This window comes from Tachyglossus aculeatus, chromosome 11 (assembly GCF_015852505.1).
Source record: "Tachyglossus aculeatus isolate mTacAcu1 chromosome 11, mTacAcu1.pri, whole genome shotgun sequence".
Taxonomy (NCBI): Eukaryota; Metazoa; Chordata; class Mammalia; order Monotremata; family Tachyglossidae; genus Tachyglossus; species Tachyglossus aculeatus.
Window position 1 is genome coordinate 56,083,023 of NC_052076.1, and position 12,852 is coordinate 56,095,874.

Consider the following 12,852-nt stretch of genomic DNA (forward strand, 5'->3'; position numbering starts at 1 on the left):
AAGTGGGAAAATCTGCTGCCCGTTATTCAGTGGTGGGTGGTTTTCCCCCCCCAGCTCCACCCCCTGAGTCGCCCACTGCCGGGTTTGGTTTGTGGGCCTTTGGGAGAGAGATGGGGAGAAGGGCAGCCCAGCCAGCCCAGCCCCCGGCTGGGGAGGAGGAAGTTGATTCTGGGAAGATATCGCCCGTTGGAAGCAGCAGAGCGGAGGAGGATGTGGTTTTGGACCCTGGGCCCTTTCACAGTTGGTTTCCAATGTTTCTGACGCCCCCAGCTCTGCTGCATCCCAGCCCCCGCCCCAGGCCCCCAGCCTGGGCCTCCCCACCTCAGGTGGGAGGGCCACAGCTCGGCTCCGTGCCGTTGCTACTGCTGCTTGGGGTCTGGCACCAGGAGGACTGGTGAGGTGGGGGGAAAGACCGGGGAAGGGGCAGGACGGGGGGATGGGCCGGGGGCAGGCGCTGGACCTGGAGGAGCCGTCCCCCCGAAAGCCGCCCCTCTCATCTCCAAACGGAGACGAGGACAGGCGAGCCAACGGCTTGGCTTCTGCAGAGGCTCTGGTTTCCGGCTTTTTGGGCTTTCCAGATTTTTTTTTTCCTTTCCAAGAATCCCATGTGGAGTCGCTCCAAGAATCTGAGGCAAGGGATTGGTGAGTGTGTATGTGAACGTGTACGTATAGGAGATCGTTGTGTGTAACTGAAGACCCACGCGTCCATATGTGGAACTGTGCGTCTTATATGCTGGAGTCCATTTCTTCAACCGTTTACCTCCCACACAGGACTGTAAACTCCTAGAGGGCAGGGATTGTGACTACCAACTCTGATGTACTCTCCCAAATGCTTAATAGAAGGTTCTGCGCACAGTAGGTGGCCCTTAAATACTACTGACCCACGGTCTTAATCCCTATTTTACAGATGAGGTAACTGAGGCACAGAGAAGTTAAATGATGTGCCTAAGGTCATATCACAGACACATGGCGGACCTGGGATTAGAGGCCTGGCCTGTGCTCTTATCACTTGGCCATGCTGTGCTTCCCAGCCAACTCTTGTTTGATGTTTTATGGTATTTGTTAAGCACTTACTAATGTGACAAACACTGTTCTAAGTTCTGGGGTAGATACAAGTTACTTAGGTTGGACACAGTCGCTCCCCCTAATGGGGCTCACAGTCTGATAATTCTGCTATTTGTTAAGCTCTTACTGTGTGCCGGGCACTCTACTAAGCACTGGGATAGATAAAAGCAAATTGGGTTGGACACAGTCCCTGTCTCACATGGAGCTTACGGTCTCAATTTTACAGATGAGGAAACTGAGGCACAGAGCAGTACAGTGACTTACCCAAGGTCACACAGTCAACAAGTGGCAGAGTCGCAAATAGAACCCAGGACTTTCTGATTCCCAGGCCCATGCTGCTATTAGGAGGGAGAACAGGAGAACTTTTTGGCCTGTCGTAGCCAACCTCCTGCCTCCCCAAGCCCCCCAGTTCTCCCCACTCCCCATTTGGAAGGGAGTAAAAAGTTAAGGGTGTACCCTTTTTTTTAATATGGTTTGTTTTGTTTTCTGTCTCCCTCTTCTAGACTGTGAGCCCACTGTTGGGTAGGGACTGTCTCTATATGTTGCCAACTTGGACTTCCCAAGTGTTTAGTACAGCGCTCTGCACACAGTAAGTGCTCAATAAATACGATTGAATGAATGAATGAATAATGGTATTTGCTCCAGTTGGCTTGGGAAGGGCTGTGAAAGGTGAGGAGTTCAGCCCCCTGGTAGAGCAGGCTCAGGTTAGAGCTCGCTGCGATGGGGGGGCTCAGGCCAAGGCGGGGAATACTATCCCAGCAGTATCCCCCCTCTTTCATTCCAAATGCCATTATTATTATTATTATTATTATTATTATTATTATTATTATTATTATTATTATTCCTTACCATCGGTTTTAAAGCATTAAATCACCTTGCCCTTCTACCTCACCTTGCTACTCTCGTAGTACAACACAGCCCACACATTGTGTTCCCCTAACGCCAACCTTCTCACTGTACCTCGATCTTATCCATCTCACCCACATCCGGCCTCTGGCCTGGAATGCCCTCCCTCTTCATATCTGATGAACAATTACTCTCCCCACCTTCAAAGCCTTATTGAAAGCACCTCTCCTCCAAAAGGCCCTCCGTGACTAACCTCTCATTTCCCCTTCTCCCACTCTCTTCTGCATCACCTCGACTTATACCTTTTATTCATCCCCCCTCCCAGCCCCACAGCACTTATGTTCATAGCCGTAATTTTATCTAAATTAACGTCCATCTCCCCGTCTAGACTGTAAGCTCCCTGTGGGAAGGGAATGTGTCTTTTATATTGTGAAATTGTACTCTCCCACGCGTTTAGTCCAGCGCACTGCACAAAGTAAGTGCTCAATAAATACGATTGATTGACTGACTGAATTCTAGGGGCAAAGAGGAGAGGCCCAAGCTCTTGTGGACTGGTGACCCGTTTGTCTTAATTTTGTTTCCCTTTCAGGTTTCTGAGATCTCCAGCCTTCGCCCCCACCCCCTGAAGAAGGGTCGCCACGGAGAAGCCCTGACATTTCTCCCTGCTCCAAAGCCTAGGGCATGAGAAGCCAGGCCCACCTGCCTCCCCCTCCCCAGGAAGCCATCCTCTTCCCAGGGTGCTACCTGTCAAGCCCTTCCTGTGGTAACCGTTGGTGGGGGAGGTCTTCCTGGCCCCTCCGGGACTGCTCCTTCCAAGGCCGATAAGACCCTGCCAGGGCCAGGGGTCAAGCGAGAACCCTGAGCCCACCCCAGAGCCTTATTATGGGACTCCCTTGGATTCCAGAACTTTCTGTCAGGCCGGCCTGAGCCCCCCTGGGCCGTCCCCACAACGGAGCCCACACCCAGGACGTCCCCCGAGCGTCTGAAACTGCCCAACGGGAGAGGAGCTTCTGCTTCCAGGAACCAGCGGGCACCTCGGCCCTGGCTGTTGACTCCAGGCACGAGCTCGCGGCTGGTCGGCTCCCCTTAGCCCTCCAAGGCCCCGTCTCCAACTCGCCTCCCCGTCCCGCCACCATGAGCCACAGCACCAGTTCGCGACTGTCCGACTCCCCTCAGCTCTCCAAGAGCAGCCTCCTGACCATCCTGGGCAGCCCCTCCCCGGAGCGCATGGGCCCGGTAGACTCGCTGCCCCCGACGCCAACCAGCGGGACGCCCTCGCCCGGGCCGCCGCAGCTGCCCGCCCTGGGCGGCGGGGCCGGGCCGCTCGACGGAGACTGGGAGAGCCGGGAGGAGCTCCGGCTGAGGGAACTGGAGGAAGCGCGGGCCCGGGCGGCCCAGATGGAGAAGACGATGCGCTGGTGGTCAGACTGCACCGCTAACTGGCGGGAGAAGTGGAGCAAGGTGCGGGCTGAGCGCAACAAGGCCCGGGATGAGGTGCGGCAGCTGCGGCAAAAATTGGAGGCGCTGACCAAGGAGCTGACTGGGGCCCGGAGGGAGCGGCAGGACGCCCTGAATGAGAGTGAGCAGCTCGGCAGAGAGCTGGCCAGGTGGAAGGGCGGGCAGGGGGAGGAGGGAGAGGGGGAAAGAGAAGAAGAGGAGAAGGAGAAGGAGCTGGACAACCGGGTGGCCTCGGAGAAGGAGAGCGAGGCGAGCGGGCCCGAGCAGGAGCCGGTGCGGGACGTGTGGACCGAGAGGCCGCCCAAGAACAAGGTGAGCGGGGTGGCCGGCTGGGGCCGGCGGGAAGGACCACGCCTCTCCCCACAACCTCATATGGGACTAGGAACCGGCTAGACTGCCCAGCTGCAAAAGGGGCCAGAGTCCGGGAGTCAAGAGCCAGAGTCGAGGTGCCCACCTGTTCCCGGAAGCCCCTCTTCCGGTGGGCAGTTTCAGATCATCCCATCTGAACTCCCACTGGGCCCGACGGTCAGGCAGATGAAAGACTGGGAGGCCTCTGGGGAGGACTGCCTGGCCCAAACAATAATAATTTGGCATTTTTAAGCGCTTACTATGTTCCAGGCACTGTACCAAGTGCTGAGGTATGTTGCCAACTTGTACTTCCCAAGTGCTTAGTACAGTGCTCTGCACACAGTAAGCGCTCAATAAATACGATTGAATGAATGAATGAGGTGGATACAGGCAAATTGGGTTGGACACAGTCCCTGTCCCACATGGGCCTCACAGTCTTAATCCCCGTTTTACAGATGAAGGAACTGAGGCACGGAGAAGTGAAGTGACTTGCCCAAGGTCACACAGCAGACAAGTGGCTGAGCCAGGATTAGAACCCAGGTCCGCCTGACTCCCAAGCCCGTGCTCTATCCATTAGGCCTCACTGCTTCTCTGCCTTTTCACGCAATCTTCCCTGGCAACCCAGTGCTTAGAACACGTGGGGTGCCTTTGGGCAACCCTGTTCCCCACTCTAAGTACCCCCAGAAGTTGAAGTGAGATAATCTGTGCCCCCAGGGGCTCATATTGGTGGCACTGAAGACACTGATTGTTTTGCTGCTCAGAGAAGGGGAACCAGGTCAGTTCAGAGTCCGCCAAATGCTCTCCGCCACCAACACTGACCCCTGTCCTGAGTATATCCTGAGAAGCATATCCTGAGAAGTATATCTTGAGAAGTATGTCCTGAGAAGCAGCCTGGCTCGGTGGAAAAAGCGTGGGCTTTGGAGTCAGAGGTCATGGTATCAAATCCCGGCTCCGCCAATTGTCAGCTGTGTGTCTATGGGCAAGTCACTTCACTTGTCTGGGCCTCAGTTACCTCATCTGTAAAATGGGGATTAAGACTGTGAGCCCCCCGTGGGACAACCTGATCGCTTGTAACCTCCCCAGCGCTTAGAACAGTGATTTGCACATAGTAAGCGCTTAATAAATGCCATTATTATTATTACTATTATTAGATCATGTTCTAGCTCCTGTAGCACTTAAACAGCAAGCCCCATTGAGGTCACTTCCCCTTCAGTGCCCCACCCGACTTCCACCCCCCAAGCACCCTGGTGAGCTCATTATCTTTGCAGCAAAAAAAAATCAAAAATCCTCCTTAAAGCCACAGAGGAAACCTTAGATCTCCCGTGAGCCCTGAACGGCATTCCTCTGCTCCCAGAGCCCAGCTCTGACCCCAGGTGAGGGAGGGGAGGATCTCCCCAGGCCAGCCACTCTACTCACCCCAGAATACCAAAGGCGGGGCAGGGCATTGGGGGATGAGGCAGCAGGTCACTCGCGGTCCCACAGGAGCTGGAGCTGATGGAGAACCTCCTGAAGAGCAAGCACGAGGGGCCCGACAGCTGGGAGGGCCGGGGCGTGCGGACCCCCTTCTCCCGCCAGGAACGGAACCGGTTGCTCTGGGAGGAGGTGTCGGTCATCGAGGAGGATGCCACCAGAGTGACCGCTCTGAAGCTGCGGCTAGACGAATCCCAGAAGGTGTTACTCAAGGAGCGCGAGTGAGTCGCTGGGGCTAGGAGCCTTGCCCACCCAGGGAGCCTTTCATTCCAGGGTTTACGGGATGGTGGGGTGGCAGGGACTTCTCCAACCACCCCCTCTCCGGCTGTGTGGACAGCGAGAAGTCGGCCAGCCACCTCTAGGGAGGGGCATGGATGCGTCAACCAACAGTATTGGAGGGAGGCAAGGAAGATCTTTTCTACCCGGGAACTGTGAGGAGGGTTGGCATAAGGGGAGGAGGGAACCTAGGGTGAAGCATAGGGAAGCGGTTACAGGGAGGCCCTTGGTTTCGGGTGAAATCTCCCTTTTTCATTCATTAATTCTTTCAATTATATTTATTGAGCACTTACTGTGTGCAGAGCACTGTACTAAGTGCTTGGAAAGTACACTACAGCAATGAAGAGAGACCATCCCTGCTCGTAACGGGCTTACAGTCTAGAGGGCGAGGAAACTCTTCACCAAAAGAAGAGTTTTGTTTCCTGACAGTTTTCCCTTGAATCCGGTATCGATGAAATCAGCCACCTCCCTGGGATCTGAAATGGATAACGGAGAGGAGAGGCTGGGATGCCTGGGATCTGTTTCTGTCTTGGGGGCGGGGATGGGAAAGATGCGGTTGGTCCCAGGAAAGATGCTAAACACTGTCCTAACCAGGATCAGGAGTCCCCTCCCATCCTCTCCACCCCCCTCACAACAGCTCCAGACCCTGCCCGATGTGGTGGAGGACTACAGGACTCCTGGATGTGCATCCCATTAGCTAGGTAGAAATGGCTCACCTATTCTTCCCCTCCAATTTCTACCTATTTTTGTTTTCATAATAAATCCTGGGAGAAGTGAATAGCCAAGGACCTAGGAGCCCTCTGCCCAAAGGGCAGTCTGGGGGAACTCACGGTCTTATCCCCACAGGGATAAGCTGTCCCTCAGTAAGAACATCGAGAAGCTGGAGGGAGAGCTCAGCCAGTGGAAGATCAAATACGAGGAGCTGACCAAGAACAAGCAGGAGGTGCTAAAGCAGGTGAGCAGAGGTGGGGGGAAACTGACCCTGACTTGGCAGCATGGTCACAGGTTCTAATTCTGGCTCAGACGCTTGTCTGCTTTGTGACCTTGGGCAAGTCGCTTCACATCTCTGGGCTTCAGTTATCTCATCTGTAAGATGAGGATTGAGACTGTGAGCCCCAAATGGGACAGGAACTGTATCCAACTCGATTTGCTTGTATCCACCACAGCACAGCTCCTGGCACATAGTGAGCACTTAACAAATACCACCATCATCATCCAGCTCCTGGCTCCTCCAGGGGCTGAGGCTCCCTCACCTCATCCCGGGGCTGGAGAATTTGCTACTCGTGAACCCAGTCATGCCCCATCTGCTCTCTACCTCTAAACTGCAGCTCTAATAATAATAATGATGGCATTTATTAATCAATCAATCAATCAATCGTATTTATTGAGCACTTACTATGTGCAGAGCACTGTACTAAGCACTTGGGAAGTACAAATTGGCATCACATAGAGACAGTCCCTACCCAACAGTGGGCTCACAGTCTAAAAGGGGGAGACAGAGAACAGAACCAAACATACCAACAAAATAAAATAAGTAGGATAGAAATGTACAAGTAAAATAAATAAATAAATAAATAGAGTAATAAATATGTTACTTAAAATATGTTACTTAAAATAAATAAAATTAAGCGCTTACTAGGTGCAAAGCACTGTTCTAAGCGCTGGGGAGGTTACAAGGTGATCAGGTTGTCCCACGGTGGGGGGAGGGGGGGGGGGGCCTCACAGCCAATCCCCATTTTAAAGATGAGGTAACTGAGGCACAGAGAAGTTAAGTGACCTGCCCAAAGTCACACAGCTGACAATTGGCGGAGCCAGGATTTGAAGCCATGACCACTACTGACTCAAAAGCCCGTGCTCTTTCCACTGAGCCACACTGATTCTCTAACAGCCCCCTCCCCAGGCCCTTCCTCTTCTAGGTCCTCTTTCATTCATTCAAATCATTCGATCGTATTTATTGAGTGCTTACTGTGTGCAGAGCACTGTACTAAGCACTTGGGAAGTACAAGTCGGCAACATATAGAGACGGTCCCTACCCAACAACGGGCTCACAGTCTAGACGGGGGTTTATCCTCCCTCTATTCCCTCTACCCCCCTTCCCCTTTCCCCCAGGTGGGGTCTACCCTCAGGTCCCCTCTAGCCTCAGGACCTCAGCCACTGCCTCCCCGTTCTCCAGGCCCCTTCTGCGGCCCCCACCAGCCCCACCCCACAGAGATCAACCCCGCCATCCATTGTCTCCCTATTGCCTCCTCATCCTACCCACCCCCCAGCCCTGACCCTGTCACCCCCATGGTGCTTTGAGGGGGGCAGAGGCTCCGGGAATGGAGTCACCCATTTGCTGCACCTCGAAACTGGCTTTCTGCAGCCGAAATCCACCGCAGCTGGCTTAAAGCAGGGATGTCGAGATTCAGGGAAGCTCCTGGTCTCCAGGAATCTCCAGTCATCCCAGATTTCCCCCACCAGGGGGAAGCAGGGCCCCAGGAATTCCTGCTTCCCGGCCGTAGGAATGGGAGGGAAAGAGAGAGCTTGGGGTTAGGGTTGGATGCTGGGACCCCCGCCCCCCAAGCCTATCTTGAGTCACAGGGCTTAGCCCCATCTTGCCAAACTCCAGGCAGGGGCTCTCCCTATTCCAGCTGCGCCCCTGGGGTACACAGAGTGGCAGGGCAAAGCAGAGAAGCAGCGTGGCTCAATGGAAAGAGCACAGGCTCGGGAGTCGGAGGTCATGGGTTCAAATCTCAGCTTCGCCAATTGTCAGCTGTGTGACCTTTGGCAAGTCACTTAACTTCTCTGGGCCTCAGTTACCTCATCTGTAAAATGGGGGTGAAGACTGTGAGTCCCACAACCTGATCACCTTGTATCCTCCCCAGCGCTTAGAACAATGCTTGGCACATAGTAAGTGCTTAACAAATGCCATCATTAATTCGTTAATTAGCTTCCTATGGGCCAGCACACTCCATCCGACAGAGTCTAAGTGTCAAATGTGGGGGCATTCTCAGGCCCCGACCCCCCTCCGCTGGCTCCTGGAGCCAGAGTGGAGGAGGGGGAGGGTCAAGACCCCTCTGACCCAAGGCAGAACTGTCTCTGCAGCTAAACATCCTGAAGGAGGTACACCAAGACGAGCTGGGCCGCATCTCAGAGGACCTGGAGGACGAGCTAGGAGCCCGCTCCAGCATGGACAAGAAGATGGCAGAGCTGCGGAGTGAGGTCAGCCCACGGGGCACCGGCCAGAGGGTCTGGGCTACGGAGCCGCCCCTGGGGGGAGGATCGGCCAGAGGCTGCAGAACCGCAGCTGCGGGGGACCGGCCAGAGGCCTGGTCTGCGGGGCCACCACTCAGGGGGGCGGATCGGCTGGAGGGTCCGGGCTGCAGGACCACCGCTGGATGGTGGGGTCAGAGACCTTGTCCGCTGGAAGGTGGAGCTGATGGTTTGGGCCCTGAAGACCCGAAAGGTCAGGCCAGCCTCCAGCAATCCCAGGCAGGAGCAGCAGCTCTGACCCACTGACCTGGGGTTCCCACCTCTACACCCTCAAGGCCTGCTGAGCAACCTCCTGCTTTCCCATGAGGAGCAAGTATGGTCTAGTGGAAAGAACCTGGCCCTGGGAATCAGAGGATCTGAGTTCTAATTCCAGCTCTGCCATTTTTTCTTAATGGTGTTAAGCGCTTACTATGTGCCAGGCACTGTATTAAGCACTAGGGTAGATACAAGTTAATCAGGTCCCACATGGACCTCACAGTCTTAATACCCATTTTACAGGCGAGGTAACTGAGGCCCAGCACGGCAGACAAGTGGCGGAGCCGGGATTAGGACCCAGGTCCTTCTGACTTTTAGGCCCTTGCTCTATAAACTAGGCATACTGCTGTACGTCACTTGCCTGTTATGTGATCTTGGGCAAGTCACTTGATCTCTCTGGACCTCAGTTTCCTCATCTGTAAAATCGGGATTCAGTGTCTGGCCTCCTTTCTGCTTAGTCCGAGAGCCCCCATAAGGTACAGGGACTATGTCCAACCTGATGATCCTTGTATCTACCCCAGTGCCTAGTACAGTGCTACAGTGCTCTGCACACAGTAAGCGCTCAATAAATACGATTGATTGATTGATTGGAATATAGTAAACGCTTAACAGATACCACAGTATTATTATTCATATTATCATCATCGTGACTCTTATTTGATAACGTTATTAATCTTGTTCTTGTTACTCTCCTCATCATGGCCCTGGCCCAGATGGGTGTATCTACCCCAGTGCCTAGTACAGTGCTTGGAATATAGTAAATGCTTAACGGATATCACAATATGGTTATTAATATTATCATCATCGTGACTCTTATTTGATAACGTTATTAATCTTGTTCTTGTTACTCTCCTCATCGTGGCCCTGGCCCAGATGGGTGTATCTACCCCAGTGCCTAGTACAGTGCTTGGAATACAGTAAATGCTTAACAGATACCACAATATGATTATTAATATTATCATTATCGTGACTCGTATTTGATAACGTTATTAATCTCGTTCTTGTTACTCTCCCCATCACGGCCCTGGCCCAGATGGAGCGGCTTCAGGCGGAGAACGCGGCCGAGTGGGGTCGGCGGGAGCGCCTGGAGACGGAGAAGCTGAACCTGGAGCGAGAGAACAAGAAGCTGCGAGCTCAGATCGAGGACCTGGAAGAGGTCCTGGCCCGTAAGCGGCGGCAGACGGCCAGCGCCCTGGATTCCGACCTCAAGGCCATCCAAGCTGAGCTCTTTGAGAAGAACAAGGTGGGGAGGCCGGGGGATAAAGAGGGGCAGAGAACGGGAGGATGAGGATGGGGGGCGGGGGATCAGGTGGGGCAGAGAACAGGGGTGGGCCCGGGGAGCCAGGAGGCTATAGTAACATCTGTCTCTCCCTCTAATCAATCAATCAATTGTATTTATTGAGTGCTTACTGTGTGCAGAGCACTGTACTAAGCGCTTGGGAAGTACAAGTTGGCAACATATAGAGACAGTCCCTACCCACAGTCTAGAAGAGGGAGACAGAGAACAAAACCAAACATATTAACAAAATAAAAGAAATAGAATAGGTATGTACAAGTAAAATAAATAGAGTAATAAATATGTACAAACATATATATATATATATATATATATATATATATACAGGTGCTGTGGGGAAGGGAAGGAGGTAAGATGGGGGGATGGAGCGGGGGGAAGCAAGCTTGTTGTGGGCAGGGAATGTGTCTGTTTATTGTTATATTGTACTCTCCCAAGCACTTAAAACAGTGCTCTGCATGCAGTAAGTGCTCAATAAATACGATTGACTGACTGAGGGTGGGGATTAGGTCAGGGTGGGATTCATTCATTCAATTGTATTTATTGAGTGCTTACTGTGTGCAGAGCGCTGTACTAGGCGCTTGGGAAGTACAAGTTGGCAACATATAGAGACGGTCCCTACCCAACAGTGGGCTCACAGTCTAGAAGAGGGATGGAGATCAGAGAGTGGGGATCAGATGAGGCTAGGAGCTGGGGTGGGGGTGGGGATGAAGATCAATTGGGTGGGCTGGAATCTGGAGTCCTCAACCCTCTAAATGCTCTAACATACTCTTCCAAGCTCTTAGTACAGTGTTCTGCACTCAGTATGTGCTTAATAAATACTGTTGATTAATTGATTGATGGATGGATGCCTATAAGCTCCTCCTCTAGACTGTAAACTTTTTGTGGTCAGGGAATGTATCTGTTGGACTCTCCCAAGTGCTTAGTACAGTGCTGTGCAAACAATAAGTGCTCAATAGATTGTACTCTCCTAAGCACTTAGTACAGTGCTTTGCACACAGTAAGCGCTCAATAAATATGATTAAATGAGTAAATGAATGAATATGACTCATCGATTGATGGATGGATGCCTGGCAGCAGTGCCCAGGACGGGTAGCGGGGGAATCCCTTCCTTCCTTTCTCCAGGAAGGGGTCGTGGGGCAGCAGAAAATAGCTGAGAGCCTTGGGCTAGGTAGCAGAGAGAATGCAGCTATGAGACTGCTATGTCCTGAGGCAGGGGAGTTTAATTTTCACCCCTCTTCCTTGTGGTCCTTCACATCCTTTGGGGTCAGCCCTCCAGCTCCACCAATCAATCATATCAATCGTACCATGTGCCATCACTACACGGAGGATTCCCAAATCTACCTCTCCAGCCCTAACCTCTCTCCTTCTCTGCCGTCTCGCATTCCCCCCTACCTTCAGGACATCTCTACTTGGATGTGTCACTGGCACCTCAAACTGAACAAATCCAAAACGGAATCCACATCTTCCCACCCAAACCCTGACCTCCCCATGTCTTTCCCATCCCTGTAGACAGCAGCACTGCAACTTTGGCTTTATCCTCAACTCATCTCTCTCATTCAACCCATGTATTCAACTGGTCACTAAATCCTATCGGAACTACCTTCACAACATAGCTAAAAATCTGCCCTTTCCTCTCCATCCAAACCACCACTATGCTGATCCAGGCACTTATCCCATCTCACTTTGACTTCCGCATCAACCTCCTTGCTGACCTCCCTTCCTTCTGTCTCTCTCCACTCCAGTTCTTACTTCATCCTGATGTCCAGATCATATTTCTAAAAAAAAAAAAAATCAAGCCATGTCTCCCCACTCCTCAAGAACCTCCAGTGGTTGCCTATCCACCTCCGTATCAAACAGAAACTCCTTACCATCGGCTTTAAAGCACTCAGTCAGCTTGGCCCCTCCTATCTACCTCATTGACTTCCTATTACAACGCAGCCCACACACTTCCACTCCTCTAATGCCACCCTTCTCACTGAACCTCCATCTCATCTATCTCATCACGGACCCCTTGCCCGCATACTCCATCCCCCTTCAAATCTGACAGACCACCACTCTCCGCTCCTTCAACGCCTAGTTAAAACCACATCTCCTCCAACCGGCCTTCCCCAACTAAGCCCTCAGTTCCCCTACTCCCTCTCCCTTCTGTGTCAATCAATCGATCAACTGAGCGCAGCACTGTACTAAGCCCTTGGGAGAGTACAATATAACAGAGTTTGTAGACACGCAATGTGTTTACAGTCTCAAGTGTCGCCTAGGTACTTGTATCTGTGCCCTTTAAGCTCTTGATATTCACCCCACCTTCAGCCTCACAGCACTTAAGTAAATAGCCATAGTTTATTTTACATCTGCTTTCCCGTCTAGACTAACGTCTGCTTCCCTGTCTAGACTGTAAACTTCTTTTAGAGAAGCAGCGTGGCTCAGTGGAAATAGTATGGGCTTGGGAGTCAGAGGTCATGGTTTCTAATCCTGGCTCCACCACTTGTCCGCTGTGTGACTTTGGGCAAGTCACTTAACTTCTCTGAGCCTCAGATACCACATCTGTAAAATGGGGATTAAGACTGTGAGCCCCACGTGGGACAACC

General features: G+C 52.6%; 1 protein-coding gene across 1 annotated transcript in view; it reads left to right on the forward strand.

Moving 5' to 3' along the window:
* CCDC102A (coiled-coil domain containing 102A) overlaps positions 1–12,852 on the forward strand; it is a 29,617-nt gene that overhangs the window by 9,224 nt on the left and 7,541 nt on the right. The window contains exons 2-6 of the mRNA XM_038754227.1: positions 2,501–3,681; positions 5,200–5,408; positions 6,310–6,418; positions 8,548–8,664; positions 10,004–10,213. Of these exons, the coding sequence (XP_038610155.1) occupies positions 3,046–3,681; positions 5,200–5,408; positions 6,310–6,418; positions 8,548–8,664; positions 10,004–10,213 (1,281 nt within the window). The 5' untranslated portion in view covers positions 2,501–3,045. The remainder of the gene's footprint in view (positions 1–2,500; positions 3,682–5,199; positions 5,409–6,309; positions 6,419–8,547; positions 8,665–10,003; positions 10,214–12,852) is intronic.